The following is a 27,968-nucleotide window of genomic DNA, read 5'->3' on the forward strand; positions in this document are numbered from 1 at the left end:
GACCCAGAAAAGACGAGGTTTTTTAACTGTTGTTGTTGTTTAAGATTCAGCTAATAACAAAAACGGCGTAGCCTTTAACGAGGACAAGGACGTCGTTACGAAATATGCTAGTTTCTGACCGATGTATGCACCACTGTGTTTATTCTTGTGCAGCTGCGTCTGAAATGCAGATAACAGTCATGACACTCATCGTCAGTAAAATAAAGGTTCAACTTCTGTGGTACGATTGTATCTGGAAATTATATCTTCGTTGTTATTTTGTCGCTGTAAAACCATCCACCTCTAATACCAGATCGACAGACAAAATCCCATAGCCAAAAGAACCACGAGATATCCTAAACACACTTACATCCGGCGCAAAACCATTTGTATTGCGTTACATCCGGTCAGCAGTCGCGTCTCCTTTAGTTCCGGTGTGTTCGTTTAGACAACATTTCAGCAATCGAGCTCGCACTGCTCGATTTCAGCCAAAAGTATCACTCTTTGTTGTTCTCAGATAATACATTTACTAAGTACAGTGATTTATTTAGCTTTTTCGGTGGACTGTGCTTAACAGTTTTGGTAATCGACGGCAGAAATCACAAACATTCATCACGGATGTGTTTTTGCATGGCGGCCAGCTGTTGTTTATCGAGGCATGCGGATTAATGCAACATAACTTGTGGTCTGGAACGCAGACAAATGGATGTTGATGTGCCAAACTATTAGATTTGGCCTTTCTACTAGTTTCTGTGCTCAATTTGGTCAAGAACATGGAGGGAGCGGAGGCGAAACCCACGCGACAATTCGAGACAAGTCGTCCTGAAGAAATTGCCAAAACTTGCCAGGTAGGCTTTTGTATTAATTTAGATTTCACCAAATTCGCGAGCCCAAAACCGTATTAATCACATTTAAGTAAAATACCAGGTAAAAGAAAATATTTTAATGTTGACTTCATCTTTATTACGCCATTTTAGGCCAAATAGTGCGGCCATCAAAATGGCCAATCTTGCAACTTTTTGTAATTTGCCCTGTATGTATAGAACGCCCACGGCGAAAATATAACTTTCCCCAGAAATATTTTATGATATTTAGAAACTACAATAACCGTTTTAATTCTGCTGCTAATTTGGTTTCAAGAAATTGAGCACTTTGCAAGAAATTGCGAAATTGGTCGTGCTTGATTTTCCCACTTGTCAAAATGGCCGACAGACACTATGATAAAGTGACAGTTTTTTCCTTGTTCATAAATCGCAAAATAATTTTACGATAATTTTTATAAACTAGAAGAATGACTCTACTTTGTGCTGGGATTTCATTTGATTTGGTTTACACTTATTAGAGAACTAGACTCTTATATTTTTATATTTTGAGGGTGATTTCTTGACTCAAAACCTGAACCTGAGGCTTGCGTGACCAACTGCGGTTGCCATGGCAACAATAGATCTATCAATCAAAATATGCTTATTTTTGTTCATCCCCCAAGGTAACCTACCTCCACACCAAAAATGAAGGGGTGTTTCAATATTTCATTTCCAAGTTTGATTCACTTTCTCAAAGAAGTGTTCTTAAAGAAACAACTGCAGCCAGCTAATGCTTAGCTTGACAGATAGCCTGTTCCAAAGAGCTACACCACTCGAATTTTTGAAGCTGGGTTTTTTTTCAAAATTGGTGCGGGGTAATGGAAATGCTAGTTTGCTCTTACAGATTTTGAAATGTAAGGCTATTCAGTGATTTAATGTATAGACCACAGTAGCTGTGTGCCAGCCAAGTCTATTAAAGAGATCATCAGCATCGGCGTCATTCGAAGGGAAGATCAAGATTCGTGCAGTGCAATTTTGAAGTTTTCACAGTATAGCAGCAAGGCGAGGTTTGTTGCAGTTCCCCCAAACGATAATACAATACTACAATAGTTTGAGCAGCTGTTTTTCAACGGCGCAAAACAAAAAGCGAGAAAAATAAACCTGCTTTCACAGGATTGTCTCTGTAAACGAGAAAATTGCAAAACCTGAATTTTTCTTCCTTGTCAGAATGCAATTCAACAAAATTTCGTATAGAGTAAAACAAAATTCAAAACGTTCGGATAGAATGAATATATGAAAACGATTTCGTGTCGGTAACACTTGGAAAACTGTCGTCAATTAAAGGTAGAAACTTCATTTTTTTCAGAGTTCGAGACAATAAAAGGCTTCCTATTCCTAAGTTTCTTTGAAAGATAAAAGTTTAGACGACCTTTGAGATGATGTAAAGTTTTATGTGTGAATATTGCTAATGCTGGAAAACTACGCGTCTGTATGCACATAATCGTTGTTATCACGGATCAAAGCCACTTCGTGCCGGCCTTGATGTTGGCGAGTGATCGACGTTGCAAATTATCATTCGTTGATCAAAATAGAAAACTATACATTTCCCCCAATAGTTCTAGAAAGAAAAAAGCTTTTTATTCTTTTGTTTTTCCAAAAGAAAATCCCCAGTGGCCTTTCAAATGGTGTAAAATGTAAAATTTGAATTTTTTGTTTAAGAGGCGGGATATACGGATACCTCGATGGAAAATCATTGCGCGTTGTTTTGGACAGAATCATTGTCACGGTTTTTGCGGATAACAGCGAATTTCTGCCGTTGATGTTTGCGAACTTGTCGAGAAACAATTAACCAACTGCATTTTGCACTGTATCTCGAGACGCAAACTAACTGATCATCTCCGAGTTGTATGTGAAACATTTGCTAACGGTTGAGTCTGATACTCAATTGAATAACCTGCCATCAGGCCTTTTAATTTTTATTTTCAATAATAGCATTTTTGGACAAGGTAAGCTAATCGCGCAAATGGCCAAAAATATGTCGTTATATGTTTTAGGACCGACAAACCTTCCATTATATTAAGATCTGGCCGCAAAGTGCACAGTACCTGTTTTCTCTCTCTCTTCTTAGTTGTCACTCTAATTTTATTCTTTCTTGTATTACTTGCAGTATAATTTTTCGTCTCAGTCTTTGCGCCCTGTTATTTTTCTGAAAGCGCTTTTTAACTTACGAAGCTATTACCTGCAAAAGCAGACGAATTTTTGCTTTAAATTGTTTCGCGGCGGGAACAAAAGGCTTAATCCGTCTGCGTTCGCAGGCTATTGAAACTAGGATTCCATGCTGCAAATCGGCAACATTCAAGTAGACTATATGGCACTTTAGATTGGTCTAAGCTTGTTTGATTAACTGGGACACAATGTTTGTATTGTCATGTTCATACTGACATATGCATTAACAGAGGCGTGGCTTACAGTCGGACTGTCACCTTTTTATATTAAACGGCCACCTCTACAATCGCCAGTAAATTGCGCCTGATTGCACGCCTATCTATACACTCACTTTCATTAAAAACCTTCCGGCGACAACCAGAAACGGTTCAATCGCAATTTGCAACAGTTTCGCTTCAATTGAATTTAAATTTTAACATTAAAAATTGATCTCCTGTTCTGTCCCAACATCTATCTCAAGCTTTACAGATGGATTAAAAGATACTCTGATACCAACACAGTTCTGAAGATTACCTTAATACTTTGTTTCTAAAATGCCGTCATTTAGTTTATTTCATTTGGTTGAGCGACCTCATCTCATTTTGGCGTTTCAAAGGCCTACAAGCGCCGAACGATTAAATAACGACCTTGTGATGTCTACTGTTACCTATTTTTTTTTTAAATCCGTTAAACTGATTCCATTTGAAGCCGAAAAAAACTAAGGCATAATGTGTCAAAGTGTGTGTTAAAGATGATCATGTTTTAGGGGTATAACATTTAATTTTTTTTCTCGCGTTTGAAGTTGATTAAAAAATCTAAATCTTACAAATATTTCCCCCGGATAATTTCAATATTCAGTGAATAGCGAACCAAACGAAATATTCTTCGGATTCACTTTCGGTTTATGTTTTTTTCACCTGTTTGGTGAGGGAAATGGATAATCTGTTTCTTATTATGTTGCTTTGATCTCAGTTAAGGTTATCAAAAATAAATAGCAAAAAACAAGAAAAATTGCAGTGAAAAACATCAAAATTGTCAGTAGCACACAGAAGAGAATGAAACTCATTTGGTGAAACACTGAAGTTAAATGCGATTTTTTAAACATTAGCTTAACAAAAGACGGACATCGCGCCAGCAATTTGCCGAAAGCTAAGCTTTTTACTCTGGCAGTTAATTATCCATCGTGCAGTTTATTTTTACGAGCTGTAGAATTACAAAGATTTTATCGTTTCCACTGAGATAGTTATAGTTCTTGCTAAATACAATTTCCTAATTATTACAATTTTGATACTCAAATCAATACTAAGTATGTGATTCATATTTGGACAAAATGTAAATTTGAACGTAAAACATTAATTAGTAATGACTGTTTTGCTAATTAGTGTCCACAAGCAACGAAAAGATACTTATTGGTAGGAAAGAGGAATTTTTATCGATCTTGAATCGCTGCCGCTTGTTTCGTAGCATGTAAATGATTTTATAAGAAAATCGAAAGGAAAAAGTAAAACAGATGAATTACTTTCTTAGCAATTTCTGCGCACAAGCGATTTTATAAGTAAGTGTTGACGTCGACTTTTCTCGGAATCTATTTCCTGCTGATAGAAGCAGCTTTGAAAAAATACAGCTCAAGGTAAGGAGACTGTTTGATCCTCTTCAAATTTGAAGAAACAATAAATTAGCTTATCATAATAATATCTGGGCATTCGATAATTATTCAAACGTTCACATTGATCGTTCGCGCGCGTTTACTGCTGATTCTCCAGTTGTTCTTTTTCTTTCCTAATTGTTTTAAACTCTCATTGAAAACGAATGTGGAAAAATCTCTGAACTCCACATTAGCACTTTCGAGCGGGGATTTCCTGGAAGGACTAATAATATGCAAATTACGACGTAATGTGTTCAAGACATGCATGTGCTTATCTACTCAATGAACAAAGCTTTTTTTAATTTTCAGACTAATTACATGATTGACCAATTTACAAATGTTTGCTTCCTAATGATTTACTGATAGCAGGCAAATTTATAATCAATTTTTTATATATATATATATATATATATATATATATATATATATATATTGTACTTTACGGAGCGTGTTCGTAGTTTTCGCAATCATGCAATTAAGGCGTAATCGAGCAAGCAAGGATTAATTCTCAGGACCGTAACTAGCAAGAGGCAAGACGAGGCACTAGCCTCGTCTAGATTTAAAACCCAAAATTAAAAGCAAAGTGATTTTTGTTAGGAAAATAATCCACATTTGAACGAGATTGATTTTTCAAAAGAAATATGTTATGAAAATGCTGTAAATAGCGTCTCAGAGCTTTTAGATTTCAAACATTTCTGGGGTGCCTTTCTCAGACCCCTCTAGTTTTTCGTTTTTTCGACGATCGCAAATTTTGCCTCGTCTATGCCGAAAGCCTGGCTACGACCCTAATTCTACTCGTGATCTTGAAATTTATTTCAAATTTGCATTTTTAGAGAATTCTCAAATGCATAATTTCAAGATTAAGGTTGTCTTTCTTATATCGTTGTCTTTATCAATATTCGACAGCGAGGTGGAGCAAATTTGTTCCTATGTGCTCTCATCATGTAAGTGTTATCTCGATATTTTTCACATGTACAAAAACTTCTACACTTTCCAATAGGCGTTGTTAACAAGTCGACTCAGGCATTTATAAATCAGAACATGTAGCTGCTTGAAATGACATTCATGCCCTTGTATTTCTTCCAGACGTCATTAAGGAAAGTGGAATAAAAAAAACAAATTGAGAGTCAGTCACAGGAAATACGTTTACGGTCAATGTTGAGCTAAACAAGATGCTCTTTGGAGTTGTTTTCGTTTTATATTTTTACACCTGTTAGAGGGAAATGGATTATCCGTTGCTAATTATGTTGTATTGAATAGAGTTAAGATTACAAAATAAATAAAAGAAAAAACATAAAAAACTGCTGTGAAAACATCAAACTTTCAGTAGCACACATAGCAATGAAACTCAATTGGTGCGAATTTAATTAAAACCGACATTAACCAAAATAAAAATGACGGACTTCGCCAGCAGTTTACCCATAGCTTAGCATATTTCCCTGGCAGTTAATTATCTATTCGTGCAGTTATTAAATTTTACGAGCCGTTGTATTAAAAGGATTTTCTCGTTTCTAAAATGAAAATACATAACTATAGCTCTTGCCAAGTATAATTTTACAATTATGACCTGTTTGTTGCTTAAATCCATACAAATTATGCGATTCATATTTGGATAAATACAAATTTTAGTTTTCTGATCTGACAAAAAAGTAAAAAAAAAGCTACGTTTGAGTTAATGACAGTTTTGCTAATAAGCGTCCACAAGAAAAATATGGCATCAACTAAAAGATACTTAATGGTAGGAAAACGAAATTGTTAGGAATCTTGGGATAGCTTCTGGAGTGTAAAAAATAATGCTCACCTGCTTCGACGAGGAAGATAAAGAAATTTAGATTCTATCCTGGGAATACAGCGCTTTTATGGCTCCCAATTCTAGAAAGCTATTTTAAACGTTTGTTTCTCACGCCATGTTTGTTTCAAACCCTCTAAACTCTTTCTTAGTGCTTTTACATGTCCGCGGGTGTAAGTGGTTGTACAACGAAATCGAAACGAAGCAGTCAAACAAGAAGGGGTTCTTAGCAATCTTTGTGTAGACGTGATTTTATAAGTGAGCATTGACGTCGACTTGTTTCGCGCCGTTTCGCCGTTTCACTTCCGATAAAAGAATTTTTCCCAAATTTGATCATGGAAAACATTCACATCGGCCATTCGCGTAGACTTTTTCCACATTCTTTAATTTTTCAATATTTTCAAAATGCTGTTATCTTTCACTGGAACCGATCATGGCGAAACCTTGTAAACTATTTCTTAGCGCTTTTGACTGGGGATTTCCTGGAGTAAATATAAAATATTAATAACCGCTGAATGTGTTTCTCAACTCAATAAAGAAATGTTCCTTTGGAACTTCCAAATATAGTTTGAAGATTGCAGAGAAGATAAATAGATTACAGTCCTTAAAAAAATCGAATAATAATTTTTAAGACTGTGCGGAACTCGTCTTTTTCCGCATGCATGGAATAAATACTATTTTACCGAGACAAGTGTCTCTGTTCACCTCATACTAGCTACGGCCCTGAAACAAGCTTTTCCGACTATAGTAAACCTAAATTTGTGATAATAATGAACTTGCTGAACGAAATTGAGACGGTTTTCTAATGTTCCCATACATTTTATGTCGTCTTTTCTGTATTTACTCGTAGCTTAAAGCTCCGGCTGTATGGGCCACTTGGCTCAACGCCGACTTTACCTAGCCTACATTTTTGTATGTTTACAGGCATTATTCCGCCACTGAATTTTTCACAGAGAAGTAAGGAGAGTGCCATTTTGTTCGTTTTCTGACTTGTCAGTGCTCTTTATATTTGATGATTTAAGCCATCCTTTGGAAATATTTATGGTCTAAATAATTGTACAAAATTCGCGACCTTCAACCTCTATAATAGATTTTCCAGTTCTCAACTAGGTGCAATACAAATTTAAGTGAGCATTTATTGAATTTTTTGGTCAAATGTTCACCATATTTTTCAACGGGAACATAAAAACGAAAGTTATAGTTGAGTAAAAAAGATTTTCGTTTACCCTGTAACTTGCGGAAAAATTGACAGACTTGATAAAACAAAATTAAAACTGGATAAAAAAAAATTATTATTGATCTTAGTACGATCACTTTTGAAATGTTAAACACATTTACCTGGTTCGGCGAGCGTCAAGAAGATGATGCACTGTTTCGCGCTTCTAATCAGTGACTACCGAAAACGTTTGTTTTTCTCCTGATGATTCCAGATTAGAATATTTACAAGAGAAAAGCGCAAAACTATTTTCCGGCAGTGCAAAACATCTGCTTATGTTTGTTTCCCATCGACGCAAAAAGTGAATTCGATGAACCATTTAAAATAGCAATGTGATTAGCACACGTTTTTCCACTGTCTCGGTTTCGGTTTTTTCTCAGGCCTTTAAGTAAAACAACATGAACAATTTAGAAATCGAGTGTTGTTTTGTTATTCAGCTCGTGGTAGATGTTTTGAGAAGATCATGGTATCTGATATAATTGTAAGAATATTATCTGTCTTCAAAAGCTGGCCTTAAATAACGTTGAATGGAATGGATTCGGTTAGACACAATATTCATTTTAACATTTTAAGTTGAATTGTAAATAAGATAAGATAAGATAAGAAACTTTATTTAAGTGTCAAAACCTTATAACCTGGAAAATAATACCATACTAATTAGGGGACACTGCTAAAAACTAAAAGCTACACTAATACTAAATATAAATACAATAAAAATATATATAAGTCATGTAAAAATGTTATTATAATCTATGATATAGAAAAATGTTTAAAATCTTAATTGTTAAAAAAAAAGAAAAAAGAAAAAAAAAAATAATAATAATAATGACTTGACTTGAGAGGCACTATGTGCAGCATAGGATGCATCCCTTACAGCCGTTGTCCATTAAGCGAGTTATATCCCTTTTGCGAATACGGTTGTAAAAGCCTGCAGTGTCTTGGCTGATCTGTCAGTAAATACCGTTCATTGCTTTCCGTAGAGTTCCACATGGCTTAATCAACATGGAAGCTCTATTGTATTATTGCATGTTTATAGCGTCAGCTATTATTTCCTGAGTTTGGTTTTAGATTTGTAATTCAGTGGACGGACGGAAACTAATCCCTGTTGGCAATTCTGTCCAGTTTTCTGAAAGTGGCAGTCAGTAAATATTGAACTCTGAGCATTACAGAAGTTAAAATGCCAATTTCTTTCATGTGTTGCTCATAAATTAGTAGATAGACAAGAAACCTGATGTTATTGTTCGCGCCAGAATCCCTTTCGTTTCTTGAAAAACAAGAAAATCGTTTTTTATCGAGGTTTGGGCCGATAATGAAATTTAATTGGCTTGGCACATGAGCATGACTCCGAAACGTCAAAAGCCAAAGAACGCATTTACATCAATGGAAACCTTCAAAATAATGGTTTAGTTTTGGTAAAAATTACTATACTAGTACATTGAGGCTATTAATGAGTTGCGTATGTACGAAGCTTGATATTAAATTGAAAACGTCTGGCAGACTTTTCAAACCCTGCCTTTGTATGTTGGAAAAATCACTTAAAAATACTTAAAATTGCCCTGACTTCAACCAGTACTTAATCTTCTCATCTTGGTTGTCTGGGCGCATTCCGTGTACGATTGAAGAAAATAATGTTATCTATGGTTTAAAAAAAACCCGGCAAAATCACCATAATGATGTTCCTTTAATATAAAAAGGTTCTTTCGGCAAAACCAGCTAACGATAACTTGGTAGTGACAATACGTAGATAACTAAAAAGACGTTCAAAATCCACGTTACTCAAGATCGCTCAGTTTCGCTTTGTTGAATGTGATATCACCAGAGGTTTTGCTCTGTATAATTCCAGGATAATTGTATAATTGTGACCTTTTAGCCTTACTACAGAGTATAGCCCGCATTTTAACCTTTAACCTGTCAGACGTTTACATTATTTACGTTTTCTCGCGAGGAAATAAAAAGTATAGTTGAATAAAAGGGCTGTTCCTTTATCTAATAGGAACCATCAAAAAACAGGATAGAAATGTCGAATAAAACTAAAGAACTTTCGACCTTAGGAATCGCTATTGAGCTTAAAAAGTACTGACCTCCTTCGACGAAAAAGATGAATTCTGTTCTGGCCAGTAAAGGAAATGTTTGTTGTTTACTGAACTTTTCAGGTAATATAGTCAAGTAAACGGAAAAAACAGGATATTACTTTTCCGTGGCGGGTAAAATCCGGTAATGTTTGTTTTCACATAGAGGGAAGTGAGAGACAAGAGAGGCGGTAAAAACCATAACGTAATAATAACATCCTTCTCCAGTGATTGGTTTGCCTTATCTATGTAATCTAATTATATCTTATGTTATATGGAGTTCTTATACTTGTATACCGTATTTACTCGAATAAGCGCCGCGGCGCTTATTAAATTTTTCGCCCCTCAAGTGCGGCGCTTATTCGAGGGCGGCGCTTATTTGAGGGCGGCGCTTAATTAAAATTTGGGCGCCACAAAGAATGTAACCTTTTACAGTAATTGAAAATAGCGTCTTTTGATTGTCAGTATTCGTCTCTTGCTGAAGAAAGAAGTGGCGCTAGCTGTCCTGGCAAAGTTTGCAGCCTTCACAACATTTACAGAACTACGTGTTGTAAGAATGTTCGATAGAAGAACAAATGGGCGAGCGGTAAAACAATCACTTTGAGCGGCAAAACATCGCTTTTGATAAAAAAGAAATGTCCCAAGTTTGTTTTAGACTTGCTTTGTAGAGCTGTTTTTAGACTGATTTTAGTTAAACGGAATTCCTGGAATAAGCGCCGCATCGGGAATGCGGCGCTTATTCGGGGGCGGCGCTTATTAACTTTTTTGTCACAAATGCGGCGCTTATTCGAGGGCGGCGCTTATTCGGGGGCGGCGCTTATTCGAGTAAATACGGTAATGAAGTGTAATGACTATAGTTAAGTTTCCGTGAGTGATACAAACTAGAGGCCAAGTCAGGTTCATGCGGTCCTCAGTGTTTGGCTGCATGAAGGAGAACTTGCCATTATTTCCTGTTTTTTTTTATTATTATTATTTTATTGGACTGGCGGCAGAATACTTCTCTTAATGACCTATTCATAAAATAGCAAAAGCGTTAATGAACTTGCCGCTTACCATTATTCGAATTCTCTTTTAATTCACCGCATCTATTAGTGACACCAGCATGTGTTCCTGATCTTACGTAACTAATCGACTGAGTATTTGAACACAAATACCTTGACAAAGTGTTGTTAATACCTTTAATCTAGGACAGTGACGAATTTGCAGTTTAATAATAGAGGCACTCAGCAACCGATTTATTTGTTGAGTAGTTTTTATTCAATATAAAATTTATTAATATAACCATATAAACACGTCAAGAATAAGATGACTAATTTTGGTTTTGTCAAGCGATTTGAACGTTTGCTTGTACCAATGCAGGTGTAGCTGATATTTACAAGCCTTTTATCAAAATAATTTCCAAATGTAATTTCCACACGTTTCTCTATTGACTTGGTTTGCGTTCTCAAACCTGTTTTTTTGGAATTTAATAGTCAACTCGGTAATGGAGGTCTCCTTTTATGTTGTAAACACCGACCAGCTAACGTGTTGTTGTTGTCAGTACAATTTTATTAAGAAGAATTATAGGCCATTTTATGACTGATAACTTGAAGTGTTAATAAAATTAATTTTCTATGTAGCAAGCGTTCAAGTAGATTTACATCGCTTTTGATCTCAATTTAAAATTTATAAAAACCTGTTTTCATCTAAATAAAAGCTAGTGGCAAAATTTAATTCAACGCCTGAGAAAAGTACTTCATAGCTAATCATATTTGTATTTGACCAACGACTCTCAGCCACTATAGCTGTTTTTTTTTTTTTAAATGAGGGCGCATTATAAAACGCATAGAAGCGATAAACGCAGGAGGAAATAACTACAGCTCTTGTCGCGGCAATTGATAGCGAGGGCAAGTAAGTTTGCTTATGCTTGTGCTTGCGCTAATGCCTGTGTAGCTACTGTGCTTACTGTTCGTATTAGTGCTAGAAGATTTGACACTTGATAAAGTAACTTACATGTACTTACTTATCAATGCTTATGTCGCTATTAAAAATCGATGTATGGATCGTTATATTAACATAGAAATACTGACCTGATTCGAGGAAACGTCCGGGAGAAATGAACAAATTAGAATCAGGCCAGCGACTTTAATGTTCTTCTTTTTAACAATACGTCAGAAGGTGTCAAGGGATGAGTAATAGAAAGGGTACCTCTTACGTGGCAAGAAACATCCGCTAGCGCAATCTCCGCTTATTATGAATAACAAGTGACTATTAAGCAACAGAAAATTACAGGTTTCCATTCACCAACCTTTCTTACAGGTTTTAAATGAAGTGGGATGAGGTCGTTACATAATATGTACATGTGCCATAAAGTGTACGTGTCATTCTTCAAATAAGAACTGCAGTTTCAAATTGTACTTCCATTACTTGCAAACCCAGTAATAAAAACAAGGACGAAAAAGAAATAAAATACGGAATGGTTTTCCACAACTTTATATTTTTCACATTTATAGTTCTTGGTTTAGGCGGTCGCACTAATGTTGTTGCCCATCCTTACTGTGTACGCAATTCATGTTGCTTCTTAATGCGTCTTGAGCCCGCACTAGAAAGTGTTGGTGGCTGTTTGATAGTTTGACGAAGATTAAGTACCATTTAACCCTCTTGAACGCTTGGTAAACCCGGGTTTTCTTTTGGTAAATCACTTTTTATTGTTTATCTCCACTTTCACAAATCATAATATATGAATAATTAAATATATGAGTGTGAGAAGTCTTAATTTTTCGCTTTTTCTTTTCTTTTTTTTAAATTCTCATATCGGGCTTCTGGGCAAGACTTGCAAGTATCCTTCAGAGGATGGTGTTCTGGTGTTGGTTCCAAATATATATTTACTCAGTAGAATCATTTTGCGTGCTGTTCAACACGTAAAATGTTTTTTAATTACTTGCTATTTAACCCATAATTGAGTGAAGATTTTGTTTTATTCATTGTTATCATACTCGTAAATTGATGTATAAATACTGTTGATTAGTTTCCGTTTACTATCGGCGTTTATAAAAAAATTCATTTTCGTCATTTCTGGTCAGGTGCGATTTAATTTCTTTCTGCGGCTAGTTTCAATCACACGCAGCGTTTTAGAAACAAGTAGCGTTGATAAAGACTAGCGGCGTTATTATGTTTGGGCGATGTTTAACATGCCTTGATTAACGCTAGTTGTTGTTTAGTTACAGGGTAAAGTAAAAAATAGCTATTAGGTCGTTAGCTGAAAAGCTGTTTCTCCTACACATTTCTTGACAGAATTTTAACTATTCTAGTTTCCAAGTATTAATGTCAAAGGATTTACTAAAACTGTGTTGCCATAACTGAACCTGCAGATTTTATTGTAAAGAGCGATAATTACGTACATTTGTAAAGTAATGATTATTCCATATCACCTGGGACAGTTCTATTAAACTGTAAATGAAGAAAACCACCGCCATTGCGTATAAAAAAATAATCTGATAAGAAAAATCATGAAAAATAATAAACACTGCATTTTTTCCTGTGGAAAGAAGGCGCCTGTCATTGTTGCGAGGTCTAAGAGGCAATCAATAGCCCTTATTCATGTTTACGCCAGACTGGCTAGTTTCACCACCAAGCCTCGCTTTCCAAGTACAAACTTGTAAATGTTATCATGAACGAATTCCCAAAGCAGCAAATATGAAAAGAATACCAACGTGAAAACTGCATGAAGGTGGCAGAGGGTTGAGAATAATTCGCCTAAACGAGGCTTGGTGGTGAATTTTGAGCATATGACGTTATCATGGATAAGGCCTGCTGTTTAAAAACCCTGATTTCCATATAATTATTCCAATCGCCTGAATCCAAAATAAGTTCAAGCGAAATGGAATCACTAGACGATTGAGACGACCCTGACGACTGAAATGGACGATGGTATCACTTTAATACATAACGGTCGCTTGAGATTCTATCTGGACGATTGTGAACAATAGCAAGCGATTTAATGGTAACCACTCTCAGGTGATTGAGACGCCCGAGACGACGATAGTTCGCCATTTTTTTTTCACGACTCCCACCAAAATAATTATATCGGGTCCAGGCCCAAACTGTGCAGTCGCACCTTTTGGAACAATCGTCCTGATCATGCAGGTCGCTTCAAAATGCTTTTTGATTTCACTAGGAAGATTGGGACGATCAAGAAGATAATAAGAAAAGCAGCCTAGAAGCAATTTTTGAGACACCGATACTGCATTTAAAAATGAATAAATTTTGCTTGACACGAAAAAGAAATTTTTTTTAAAAAAAGATGAAAAGCAATAGTCAACCTTCAAACAGTAAATTTGCTAATTGGAAGCATGTAACAACAGCGAGAAAATTCTTGCAGCAAATCGCTACTACAGTCTAAATTAGCTCGCTGTCACTATGGAGTTAAGACTGGTTCTAGAACGTAAGGACGTCAATCTTGACCCCCTATGTTTAGTAGAACAATTAAAGTATGTCTAAAGATAGCAGGTTTTCATGAATACTACTTCAGACACTTATCTTAAAAACGTTGGTCGTCCGAAGTTTAGAAGCAAACCTTAAGACACGTCTCAACTTAGGAGGTATTTTGGAATACCAATTAACTCCTGTAATTTATCTTAGGAGGCTGTTAAGAATACTTTCGTGAATACAGCCCTTGTTCATTTGGAAACAAACAGTAAGCGGAAAAACCTAAAACACGTTTGGACGTCAATTTTGACCCGAAGGCGGAAAACCTAAAACAAAAGACAAACATTTTTCCGCGTTAGCCTAATTGCTTTTAAATAGACAATAAGATCAGCAGATTTAATTGTCTATCAGTTTACTCCGGGAGGAAGAAATATTGCGTTGGAGCGATGAGATCCTCTGTTCTCGTAGTTTGCAGCGTTTTAGCTTTCAGCTGCAGTACTTTATCTGTCCTGGGCAGTGAAGGTAAGTATCAAGTCTGCGTTCTAATTATGACAGACGGGCGAGATGACAGTGTACAGTGTGCTCATTAGATCAGTAGTCACGTATCTATTTAAAGTATCACTGTTATAACGGAATTGTCTTAGTTTATCAACAAGCAATATAAGTTTAAGGAAACCGAAAACGAGAATTAAACTTTTACTGACGATTGAACGATCCCTCATGTGCAGCGTGAGTTATTTTAACAATTTTAAAACGTTAAAGTCGGATCCTTAATCAGTGGCGCGAATGGCTTTTGCGAGCAGAAAGCTTTATTTAAACTGAATGAAATATTGTTCGAAAACTATGTATTAGATGTCCAGAACTGAACCAAAGATTAACAAATGCATTTGTAGCAGTATGGTATGTAACAAACAAAGTTACCAAACAAAAGATACCAACAAAGCAACATACTGAATTCATGTTTTTACAACGAAATTCATTTTTTCCGCTTTCGGAAGGCGTACACAGGTGAACCGCAGTGTGAACTTTAACACGTCTTTAGAGTTTAGCACGGAAACTGCTAAAACAGGAGCAGAAATGCTGTTTCTGCTTTGCCTTTTCGAGGTTCCCGAATCGAAATGTTTTGAATATACTAAGACAATTACTTCCATTTTTCGCGACCTTTTCGAACTGGCCAAAAAAGATGTTTTGGCACTGAAAGTGTTAACAATTGTCATTTTAAGTTTTGAGACACAGTTTGTTTTAAAAGTTTGCTTTGCTGTATCAAAGCGATGTTATACATGACGATTTTTAACGAAGACCTTGAGCAGCGAGGCATATTTTAACGTAACGTTGTTGCAAAACCTAAAAGGATCTAAACTATGTAACATGGCGCGCTGGAATAGTTTTAATTCAATAGTTTGTAACATGAAATAGACCGGTCAAATGGTGAACCCGTTATGAAGTGAGCGTTCGTCAGGCAATGTTATCGTACAAAAAAAAAAGAATTCAAGACTGAGCTCATTAAGGAAGTAGTATATTGTATATGTTTTGCCGTAAAACGCCTTCAGGTCCGGACTTTGTTTTTGACATTTTTTTCCGACTATGCACTGTCAGTCTATTTGTAAGGATAGCAGATGATTGTACCCTACAATTTTTAAAATTGTGCTTATTTTATTTGTACGTACTTAGAAACATGCAAGTCAGCAGTCCAGTGAGTTTTCTTGCTAGTTTCTCCGTCTGTGTTATTACTTGTGCTGGACTGATTCTGGCATATTATTTTCATCATTTTCAAAGCTCAGTGTTTCCCTTTCTTCAGCCCCCGCAACCGTAGAATATAGGTAATGGAAGTGCCCAAAAAGACAACGCGCCACCGATCTTCTCAAAAGCAAACTTCTAATCTACCATACCAATTGACGACAAGACTGTTTTAGATTCATATTGTCTATTTTGAAATGCCCCGGGCTAAAGAATATTCCCACTATAAGAGCGAGCGTCCTGTCCCTGTCCACATCCCATTGTTTTGTTCAAATACGTGAGCTGAAGTACTTCACTTATTCGTTAGCCTTCTACTCGGTGATGTAATGCTGTAGTTTTCTCTGTTTTCCACATTCGCCACAATATGGTATACACGAATGCGTCTATAAGCATTCTGAATAACTTTGTTAGAATTTTAACAGTGCCAGTTTTTTTCTCTGCCTGAGTGCATTGTTGAGTTCTTCTTTCTAGCTTTCTAGATGTTCTGCAGTCTAAGTTTACATAAATATACATATTTTGAATACTAACTGGGTAACTGGAAGGGACAAAACGGATGCACGAGAATGCTAAGAAAATGACACGCACGTTTGTGTCATGCTGTCTTCCGGCTCGAGTGTGACAATAGATGAACAGAACTGAGGTTAACTGCACGGTGTATGAATGGTTAAAATTTGTTTTTATTTTTTTTAAAAAAAGAGCTCTTCTAGCCTAAACAAATAGTGATAGAGAAAAGGTATTCTTATTACCCAGCAGGGTCAGCCATACTTTTAAGAAACTTGTTTGTTTGTTTGAAGACACAGACGAAAGCGGAAAAGCCAGAACAAAAGACAAACATTTTTTCCGTGTTGCTCAATTGCTTTTGAATTGAACATTAGACCAGCCGATTTAATTGTCTATCTGCTTACTCCGGGAGGAAGAAATATTGCGTTGGAGCGATGAGATCCTCTGTTCTCGTAGTTTGCAGCATTTTGGCTTTCAGCTGCAGTACTTTGTCTGTTCTGGGAAATGAAGGTAAGAATTCTGACCGACAATAGCCTGTAAAGAGAGCTTGCGTACCGCGCGTGAAGGCTAGACCTACAAACCAGCCTCTTTATCGTCTCCATATTAGGTCATGTATCTATTTAAAGAATCATTTGGCTGACCAGTGGAACCCCGATATAAAGAACCCTTTTACAACAAGCGATATTCTTCAGCCCCGGCTGCCAAAGTATTGGAGCAGAAGCCAAAACAATTTCCCAGCTCCTTCGTTTTTGCAGTTTCACTGTAGCTGATAGTTGAACAAGCAATATACGTTTAAGGAATATATTTTAAGGTATTTTGAAAGGCCTTTTTAAGGGTCAGCCAGGGTTTTTAGGTATACGGTATACAGGGGGATTTTAATTTTTGTATGCAGTATTTTTGCGTCAAAATTGGGCCTTTTATGGGTATAAAGTATACTGTAAACAGTCCCTTACGTGCAGTGTGAATCGTTTAAAGTTTTTTAAACGTTAACGTTTAATAAAAAAGGATCGTTCGTCGGTGCGAAAAATGTCTGTAACGAGTAGTACGCTTTACAATTGAATAAATATTGTTTAAAATCGAGCCCAGAATCAAACTAAACGTTTGCATGTGTATTTTGTAGCAGATTTGTTAATAACGTTTATTAAGTACCGAACAAAGTCACAGCGGCCAAGTTACATAATGTATGCATGTTTTTTATAACACTTTTTCCGCTTTCAGAAGGATCGAGAAGGCACAAATACGTACACACAGTGAACTTGTAGATACAGTCTCTTCAGTTAAAAGTGGTCCACTGTACTTCGGGACAAAAAATCATTTTCCTACAAATTTTGTCCATGAATCTAACAAAAAATTTAGAAAAGTAGATGAAACCAATAACCCTTAAAGGCCAAAATCATTTTGTTTTGTTTTTTTTTATCAATAGCGAAGAGTAAAAACAAATGTTGGCGAGATAACCGATTTAAAATGCTTTATGTGTAGGAAATATTTTCACTTTCCTGGTTTAAATTGGTCCTTCGTCAGTGTAAAGAGCACTTGTTTGTAATATCGTATCGTTTTATTGAAACTGATAACAAAATATTATTTTTCCCCCTTAAAAACTACTTCACCGTTAAGAATTTTCACCGAGGCATTGCGCACATTACACACATTGCACACATTATTTCTATACAGATACACTTAAATGAAGTCAAAGAGCATAGCAATGAAATTATAATGGCTTAAGCGAACTTTTAGGATAGCTCCTTAACAATTTTTGTACTTTTTAAGCACGTTCGTTTACATTGCAAGAGATAAGGCGCCTCTATTCTAAACGTGTTTAGCATAAATAACCCAATCTATCGAAAGCATTGCGAGTCTAAGGGACTTTAAAACAGGTTGTTTATACATCATTGAAACCACGAAAATGTATAGAGCGGTTTTCACTTGAGTGTCGAAAGTAAATTGCGTTTGCTTTGGTTTTGCATTACTACGCTTATTGATTGGCTTAAAAATCTCGCGCCACTTTCTCAGCCAATCAAGAGTAAAACCAAAACCAATCGTGACTAGCTCGCGCACGTTTTCCTCGCGCTTCGTGCCAGCTACATGTATTTGCTTCGAGTTTTGATTGGTTCACTGGATTGTCTGTGTCCTTTGTGATTGGCCAGAGTAATTAATTTGGTTTTGGTTTTACGACACTCAATTGAAAACTGCTCTACAATTTTATAACTTTTTTGAAAGCTTCCCAATTTTCAATTATATTTACTAGTTGACAATGTTCATTTCATTATGTTAATGATGCGTAGAACTGAGACAACAAAGACAGTAGACAGCCATTAACACGAAAAAATAAACAGTTGCTAAAGAAATAACTCATAGAGATATTGCAAGAATTGTGTCCAATGTTTTCCAAAAGGCTGTGAATGTCCCATTTTGTATTGATATATTATTTGGTATCCATCCTTCTAGTAAAATTAGGGCATACAAAAAGTGATAAAACTCAGGTTCTTACTATAACAAATGGGCATTTAAATATTTTGCTTTCTGGGCTCAGTTGAACTGTGTGCATTTGCCAAGATAATGGAGCGTTGCATTAGAACTTGACTGATTCAAAAACGAGTGGAAAAATCAAAGTTCTTTAAAAACAGTTACAGTAATAGTGACACTGACAGGATAACAGCAAGACGTTTAAAACATCGCCTGTACTTTACCATAAAGCAACTTTTGTTAAAGACTTACGGCATATAATGAGTGAACGGTTCTTTGCTTGGGACGGACACTAGTGACTGCGTAAGCACAAGGTCGTGTGACTACAATTTGTTAACAACAATTAAATAGAGTTAAGATAAATAAAAAGAATAACTAGAAGTAGAAAATAAAAAAAAAATGATAAGATTATAAATAACAGGTACTACATTAGCCTACGAGCAGGCAAAATTCCAAACGTGAGCCTGTTCGTAGACTAGTGCCATAACGTCAGGTGCATTGGCTTGTCTTTGTCAGACTAGTTAGCCAAATAAGGAAAATATTGATATAGTCAAGAGATATTCTTCACTCAGTAACACAACTTTGCTCGTTTAGATGCATTTCCAGTGACCGGGAATGACCTGTTACTTGTTGTTTTTCTCTTACTAGCTTTTTCAGCTCCTGATCCGTGTGACAAGCGCATTTACAAAGTATTAAACAATACTGATCGAGCTGCAGGATTTGTAACAAAAGGGATCGGTAAATGTGACCTAACATCACGGGATAAAGTGATATACAACACGTGGTATCGCTTCAATGGCTCTGCAGGCACTGCCATGCCAACCGACTGTGTTGATACCATGCGGTGTGGTGCCCAGGCTCCTGGATGGCTGTATGGAGGTCACCCCAAGGCAGCTGAGGGGGTAGCTAATCGATCGGTTTGCTTTCATTGGCATCACAAGTGCTGTTACTACAAAACGGATATTCAAGTCAAGAACTGTCGAGGTTTCTTTGTGTACAAGTTTAAGATGCCGCCCATGATCAATCTGCGGTATTGTGGCAATGGTACTATCAATCAAACTGGTGAGCAGTCAGCAATAGTGACGTAATGAAATTTGTTTTGATATTTAATATTTACTTGCAGACAAGCCTTATAGCATTGACTGTCAGCGAGTATGGTGCGGTCAAAAATGGAACACGAAGTCACAATAAAACTTGAAAATTATTTTTTGCCGGATGTTTACTTAAAGGTATTAACATAATAAGGGAATGTTTTTCGTAATATTTAACAATGTTTAAAGGAAAGTAAAATTGCTCATGCGTCGCAACAGCGTAACATAGCAACGAGATACTGTAATGGCCTTTAAAAATATAACTGTGAAAGTGACACGACTAAATTCTTACTTATCAATAATAATTTTATGATATAATATGTTCATATCACGTGACTTGTCTGTCTAGGTTCCAAGTACCAAGTCTGCAAACGCAAAAGTGAAGAGGAACGAAGTAAGTAATATCGGAACGCGGCTTTCTATTTCTGAAATAGATATGATCTTTTAGAGTCTAAACACGAGTATTTGTAAACTCAGTTGAATAATATCGGATTTATTTCTGTACTGTAACAATCATTAGGCTCACACTATTCATGTCATAACACCGTATTGTTATGATGATGATGATGATAATGATGATGATGATGATGATGATGATCATTAATAACAGAAACATCCCATTGGAAAATAATATATATATATTATGATCGTTGCTTGAAAATAACCGGCTTAAATTCTACATTGGCGAAGCTTACACAAAAAAGGCAAAGAATTATCTTTTAAAAGATAAATAAAGTGTTGCTGTGTAGCACTTTGGCTTAAACTTTTGTGTAAATAATTTGTTGAAAAAGTGCTTAATTGTTCTTGACAAACAGAGAGACGTTTCGAGAAAACCCCTTCATCAGTCTAAAAAACTGACTGATGAAGGGGTTTTCCCGAAACGTCTCTCTGTTTGTCAAGAACAATTAAGCACTTTTTCAACAAATTATTTACACGAAAGAATTGTCTTTGCTTACCTGATCTTTTCACCCTAAAGAAATTTTCATTCAATGTCTTAAACGTCGGGAAAAAATCATTTTGTCCTTTATGCAAAAATATTTATTAAAGGGAAAGATAACAATATATTTTCGTGCACCATTGATGAGTAAAACCATGATTGTAAGCGCGAACTGAAGATATTTCTGTGTGTGAAATAAGAAACACGAATGAGTAAATTGCAATGTTGCTTTTTCCTCGCAGACAATCCCTGTTTGTCTGGTGACTACATCAAACTATCCGAGCCTGACCGCGCGGCGGGATATCTAACCAAGGGACCTGGAGAGTGTGACCGAACAGACTTAAATGAAGAAGAAGCCTGGTATCGATTCACTGGTAAAGCAGGTACATTGATGGCTAATAAATGTGTTCCTGTCAGACGCTGTGGTACAAATGCTCCAGGCTGGCTGAATGGCTCTCACCCTCAAGATGAGAAGGAAGGTGAGGTCAACAGAACAGTGTGCTTTCACTGGAAAAACGACTGTTGCCATTGGAGGACTCAAATAAAAGTTCGTTACTGCGGCGAGTTCTTCCTTTATTATCTGAAGCGAGACCCGTGGGGAGGCTGCAGCTATCGCTACTGTGGCAATGGCAAAGGTAAGTAAGCTATAAAATACTTAAAAAGTGCCGGTTTTGAACTCTCTTTTTTAACTAATTTTTGTTTATTATGTTTTTAGGACCTACACCTACAGTAACACCATCAACAAAAGGCAAGTTCAAATCTTTTATGCAGAAGACATTTAATCGAGATCATGAAATGCGAAACAAAAGTAAAAAGCCGATGTAATGTTTCAGCACAATTAATAAATCAAAGTCTCTTCGAGATATCGACGTTTTTGCATGAAGTATGAGTCGAAGGTTTATCCTGTGCATTGTTCTTCGAACTTATCATTACAGTTTCTTTGTAGTTTAATTTAACAATTTCCTATCTTCGCGGAGGAAATGCAGCCATATAATTTTGTCAAAAATGGCTCGTTCGCGCCGGGTATTTATACACATATTCCTTAACATTACACAAATAAACAGTGCAAATTTCAGCGAGATCTGACAATTCTCTACTTTAAAACTGCAAGGACCTTTCGAGGCAGTCGATTACGGCAGCGAAATTAGCAAATGAAACAGCAAAATATGCGTTCCACGCTTTGTTTTTGCAACGCTATATTTGAATTGTTATAGGTAGACCGCCGTTCAATGTGTTCAAGGCCGTATCGTTACGATTGCTCCATGAAAAAGCACGAAAAAAAATACGGATATTTCCGACTACTGTCGGAGAAAACATTGCGTAAACAAATCGTTACACTCAAGCTGCGTTTTGTCTAGGCTCTGCGAGGGTCGGATATCAAGACCCAGGATTAAACAAAAGCCATATATACAGTGAATGCTTTCGATTATATTTGAAGATGAAATACGAAAGAATTTTGCTGTCATTGACTGAAATTCCACTCGAACTGCGTAGATACGAGCGCGTGTTGTAAAGCCGATTCATGCAACATTGCTGTCAACGGCTCAACGCGAGGTCTCTAAAAGCTAAAAGAAGCCCCCATCTCTTGCATTTGTTTTAACTTCAATAATATCTTTGAAAAGAGCGAGTTTTTTGGTATGGTTTATTTTTGACGTTTGTAATTTTTAAACGATTAGTGCTAGTGATTATTTATTCGTGTTTTAGTTACGCAATCCATTGTTTGTGCGACGCTTTTTATAGATCGCCTTTCAGACACACGTGTGTTGAGATAAGAAAGCTGACATGTCACTTTTAAAATTGTTATATAACGTTTGTAAATGTGACAAGTCACGTTTTTTCCACGAAATCGCAAGTGATCACCCACAGCGGAAAGTAATCCCTTGAGAAATTAAAACAGTCCCTTGAGAAATTAAAAAAGTCCCTTGAGAGTTTACAAATATGTGGTTCCAAATTTTGTCTACTAACCCCTATTCTACCATTTTTGCTTGTAAACAAGCAAAAACGTCGAAAAAATGGGACGAGAAATTTCACTGGAAACACATCGGTTGCCAACTCTTTCAGGAAAACGGCGAAAGTGATATTCAATTAACTTTTGTTTCTTCAATGTTTTTAAAATCTTCTTCTACAGAAAAGCTAACAAAACAAGACAAGTTGAACATTAAATGCAAAAGACATTTTATCGAGATTATAAAATGCGAATTAGTTGTCAGTGTTTCTGGCATCCTTGTCATTGACTTTCTTAAGCTAACGTTCGATATTTTTAAATATTTCTTTCAGTGTCAACAGAAGTAACGGGAACGACCAAGCCTAGTACGTGACACTAGATTCTGTAGCTGTTAAAAATAGGACAAAAACGCTTTGTAACAGGAGTTAACGCAAACAGTGAAGACGAGCAAGAAATTGTCAACAAAACACTTCCTGAGCAGAGCAATGACTCTGCACGTGCGTTTAACGTCTTACAATGCAAGATCTTAATAGATCTAGACTTTTTATCCGTGCTCTGCAAAACAACAACGGGAAACTACCTATTACGTTTATTTTGTGAGGCACACACCTCAAATCTTGCGTCGATTTGCGACTCTGTTTGCTAGGACCTGACATTATGTTTGATTTTCGTTTCACATTTGAGGTTGGGAACTGAAAATACCTAAAAGCATAAAGATCTCTCTATGAGAATATATTTTACCACTTTAGTCTCCGACACTTTAGTCCATCTGCATCCTTTTATCAGTAATATAGCGAAGTATGTCTTTTTACTGTCGGTGGGGGGGATTGGTGTAGTGGTGGTGGTGGGTGGGTAGTAGTTTATTAAGTTTGTTTATTTATTTGTATTTTCGTTTTTCATGCAGGTATTATAACCCCACCAGTTTCCGGTAAGAAAAAAACATTTTAGTACAATAATGTTAAGTTATGTCGCATATTTACCGGTCATATTTGATTGAGTGTGCAAACTGTGAACTAATGAACTGTATCTCAGTAGCAATGCATGTGCACGTATTCGTAAATGTATTTAAGTTAGGTTGTTACTCAGTCTCATCAGGTTAAAGAAAGGATTTCTGGACTTAAACAAGTTAAATAAGTTATATATATTTTTAATGCCTTTAAAAATCGTGGCAATGTAAGTAACCAATCAGAAACATTTATTGTCGCTCGTACAGAAAAGTATCTCTTAAGGTACATAGTAATGCAACAGGGACAAATCAACGTACACACACACACGGCAAAAAAAAGGAAGCAGTAACATGTTGAAGGAATGAATGAAATGAATTAAAAACTTAATAAGAGTGTCAAAACCACATAGCTAGGGAAGATTGCCTTACTTATAATTATTTGGGGACACATGATTAAAAGATACAAAAAGTGGCAATGTTACATGGCCACAATGGGACGTATTGCTGCAAAACGTCCTTAAATTTTGTTGTGTATGTACATGTTGTGATTTGTCCTTGCGACAAGTCCTTTCGTGTGTCAGCACCTTTAAGGCCACTCATGACACTAGCGAATAAATGATAAAGGACGAAATCGTATCTACCGGGAAAACTGGGACCTTTTAAATAGACGGTCAATGCGGCTTACATTTTATCTTTAACTTCTGTATTATTTTGATTTCATTGCTACTGAGACGCATCATGAGATTTACTCAAACATGGCATTATAATTTTACTAGGCGTTAAAGTCACGTGTGGTAAGGACGAAATGAACATCAGCATTCCAAAAAATCTTCTTCACGGCCTGGACAGAGAACATCTTCGCCTTACTGATGTAAACTGTGGAGCCACAGAAACCTCAACTCACTTCATTCTCCACACAAGACTGACGGAATGCCACACAACAAGCAGGCACACCAAGGATTTCGTCTGCTACATGAACAAGGTGGAGGAAATTCCCGTGGAACATCATCAGATAATCACACGAGTGCGCGAAGTAGAAATTCCCTTCAGCTGTTACTATTCAAACATGGGAGTCGTGTCCGCTGTTGGTCTCGAAGTCAAAAGCAAGAAGATCATTTTCTCCAAGAAAGGATATGGTGAATTTGTACTGGAAATGAAGATTTTCCCAAATAACCAGTTCATTGGCGACTACAAAAAGAAAGATTTCCCAGTATACGTGCCTCTGAGGAAAATACTGTTCGTAGAAGTCAGCGTGGATACAGAAGATAGCAGGCTGAAGATTTTGGCAGAAGAGTGTTTTGCTACACCTGACCCTGATCCCAATAAAGCTGGATTGAAATACACATTCATCGAAGATGGGTATAAAACATTTGTTTTTGTTTTTCAGTGTTAATAGAAATTAGCTATACAGGGGATGGTAATATGGAACTCTTATATGAGCAATACCGTCTGTGCCTTACGGACAACGTCTACATATATCTAAATTTCCAGGCACAGTTTACAATATTCCTGCAAGAGCACTTGTTGAATCTGTCTTTCCCCGCCCCATCTTTATTTAGGTTGGCTTCCTAGACACAAAGCAATCAGTGTAGCACAATTACCAACTACGTTTTTTATCCTTTACAGATGTGCGACAGATGACACCGTGAAGTTCATTCCAGCAGCTGACAGAAGAACTCAGCGGTTTAGCCTGGAAGCGTTCAAGTTCCTTGGTGATCATCAGTTTGTGTACATGCACTGTAAGGTCAAGATATGTAACGCAACGGATCCTAACTCACGCTGCGCGCAGGGCTGTCTGGCTGACCGACGTAAGAGGTCGCTGTATACTCAAGAGGCAAATGACGAGGAGTACAATTTGGCTCAGGGACCATTCATGCGAAAGGAGGAAGATAATAAAGAAACAAATCTTCAGGAGATTGCTGAAGAATTACACAGCCTGGATATCAAAGGTAAGCTGTTGCAGGGTCTTAAACGCAGCGATGAGCTCAATTTTTCTGCATATTCCGATTTCGTCTTGTACATTCTAACTGAGATACTGCGTCAAAAAACCTAGTCCTAAACAAAAACAACTTATACAGCGCGCAAAATTGCGTTGTCGGAACTGAAAAGTGGAAGAGGGCGTATGGTATCATTCGCGAAAGGGTGTCTACCTAGCCACAAAAATATTACGATTCTGCTCTGACGACTACGGTTTAGGCATCTTAGCAATTAGCCTTTTATGCAGACGTCCTTTGGTCCAAAGGGTGTCCATCTTCGTGGGGGGGGGGGGGGGGGGGGGGGGGGGGGGCTGCGCAGCTACCAAAGATTCTAGTACAGAGAGAAAAGGAGGACTATGCGACATCCCAATACATCTCCTTTCTTTCTATGGTTCTCGAGTTATTTTTATACTGAAAAATGGTGTCTAAATAATGTAATCGTATTTAAATGTACTTTACTGTTGCAGATCAGAAGAGTAGTCCTTTGATCTTCGCATCTTCCATGGTGGGCGTCATGTGTCTCTTGGGAGTGTCATACATAGCTTGGTCCAAGAAAACGCGGGCTCGAGTCCGGGGCTATCTACCACTAGCACTAACTCAAACAAAAATAGATTAGAGATCGCCGCACCTTTAAATTGGCATGATAATCTTTTGCATTCGGAAGTAGTTTTGTTTGTATACAAATTTTGTTTGTAAACTAAGAAAAAGCATATCATTATCTTACGAGTGTGGAACTAAATAATTAGCTCAGGTTCTTTGTTGTTTATGGTTTATTTTGTAATCAAACACAATTTTCGGTGGTTTTTAGAAACACATAATTGTCAAGTCATTCAATATAGCATTTGAGGAGTCACGAGGAACGTAAACTTAATGTACTCTATTGTATTGCATCACGATAGAACGGAATTTCAAAACAGCCTTTCAAAAAGAAGATTGAACGTTTCAAAGTCTGGATTTCACTTTTTTGACTCTCTAGCAATTCTTGAATTCGAGACTTTCCTTCTGCAGTGACACAAGAGAGGTTATGATTTATCATAAGGTTATATATTCATTTATTTGGATCGCTATTTTAGCTGAAAACTTGGACACAAAATCGTTTTATCACCATAAACATGCATAAACAGTCATCTGCCAGTAAAACGACCATCATGTCGTAGAACCATCATCCTGCAATATTCATTCATAATGTTAAACCATAAAAATTCGATGTTTTGGAACTAAAGTCTTGCGTAATAAATCTCAGCTTGTCGTGATATGTTTTTATTAATGCGACGTATATCATCAAACACTCAAAATTAAGAACCGTGAGTTTAGCCTGAATTTCAGAGGTCCCTCTTTGGTCGCCTGCTCCTTGCTTCTCGGAAGCAAGCCACCAGAGAAGGATTACTGATATTCAGGCTACCGTGAGTACGCTAATATAAATCTTTTGCATTGTACGCTGACGTACTTGTTCGAGGATTAGTACTAACTGGAAATGAATATTTACTGATATGACTGTGCTGTACAAAACTGACATTTAAGAATATTTTTCCAAGCCAATCTGTTTCTTGGCAACAAGTCTCAGATACAATGAACGACTGTTTCGGCAGACCTTGCTTGTGTAAGGCTAATATGGTTTTGACCCCCTTGACCCAAGATTGGTCAGGCCCTGTTGCCTTCCTGGACTTGCTTACTTTTACCTTAAATTGTTTAAGTTGTCATAGACGATATGTTTGAAGCAATACCAGTTGATGTCAGTGATCAGTAATTTTTCTTAGAACCTTATCATTCCCGTTCCCACGAGCTAAACATCCCAAGAATTTTGTAGCTATTGTACACTTTAATTAAACGGATTAAACACTTTATTTCAAGTACTTCTTTAGAATTTGGTTTTTATAGAGAGCGTTAGTAAGACGTTCAAACTTTTAAAAACTTAAAAAGTTGAAATATTAGTATGGAATGGGGTTGAGCTAGAGCCAGTTTGAGTAACACGCCCTTTCTACTTCGACTTCCTTGTAGAGTTTTTGTTTAAAAATGTGTACAATAATTCTTTAGTTTTAGTTTATCGTGTACATTCTTGTTAGTTTAAGTTTGATTTTATTCGGTACAACTGATCTCTGCAACTCTTATATTGCTCACGTTGTTTTGTTTGACCAAATGTCAGTGAAAATCGCAAAAGAAAACGATTTCGACGCTGTTGTTCTGTCAAAGGGATATATGCTAAACATCCAGGGGGGACCGGGGGGGACCGCCGAGGATATGCATATAATGTATCGAGCG

At 36.7% G+C, this 27,968-nt stretch overlaps 1 protein-coding gene across 3 annotated transcripts; it reads left to right on the forward strand.

The window, feature by feature from the left end:
• LOC144638903 (pancreatic secretory granule membrane major glycoprotein GP2-like) lies at window positions 1–27,910 on the forward strand. 3 transcript variants are annotated; one of them, XM_078498203.1, is made up of 10 exons: window positions 1–827; window positions 19,463–19,876; window positions 20,255–20,299; window positions 21,085–21,477; window positions 21,558–21,590; window positions 23,120–23,152; window positions 23,692–23,715; window positions 24,510–25,092; window positions 25,360–25,682; window positions 26,177–27,910. In XM_078498203.1, the coding sequence occupies exons 2-10, from the start codon at window positions 19,630–19,632 to the stop codon at window positions 26,323–26,325; spliced, it is 1,830 nt and encodes a 609-aa protein (XP_078354329.1). In that variant the 5' UTR covers window positions 1–827; window positions 19,463–19,629; the 3' UTR covers window positions 26,326–27,910. The 3 variants fall into 3 exon arrangements, with proteins under 3 accessions (XP_078354329.1, XP_078354323.1, XP_078354315.1); XM_078498197.1 differs by lacking the exon at window positions 1–827 and adding an exon at window positions 14,280–14,635; XM_078498189.1 differs by lacking the exon at window positions 1–827 and adding an exon at window positions 16,756–16,861.
• The last annotated feature ends 58 nt before the right edge of the window (window positions 27,911–27,968 follow it).

Source organism: Oculina patagonica, chromosome 2, assembly GCF_052425735.1.
Source record: "Oculina patagonica isolate OP01 chromosome 2, crgOcupat, whole genome shotgun sequence".
Taxonomy (NCBI): Eukaryota; Metazoa; Cnidaria; class Anthozoa; order Scleractinia; family Oculinidae; genus Oculina; species Oculina patagonica.

Coding starts and splice junctions, on each gene's coding strand:
- LOC144638903 (XM_078498197.1), top strand. CDS start 14,560: ATGAGATCCTCTGTTCTCGTAGTTTGCAGCGTTTTAGCTTTCAGCTGC. Junction 21,591..23,119: donor AGTAACACCATCAACAAAAG/GCAAGTTCAAAT, acceptor TATTTCTTTCAG/TGTCAACAGAAGTAACGGGA. Junction 25,093..25,359: donor TACACATTCATCGAAGATGG/GTATAAAACATT, acceptor TATCCTTTACAG/ATGTGCGACAGATGACACCG.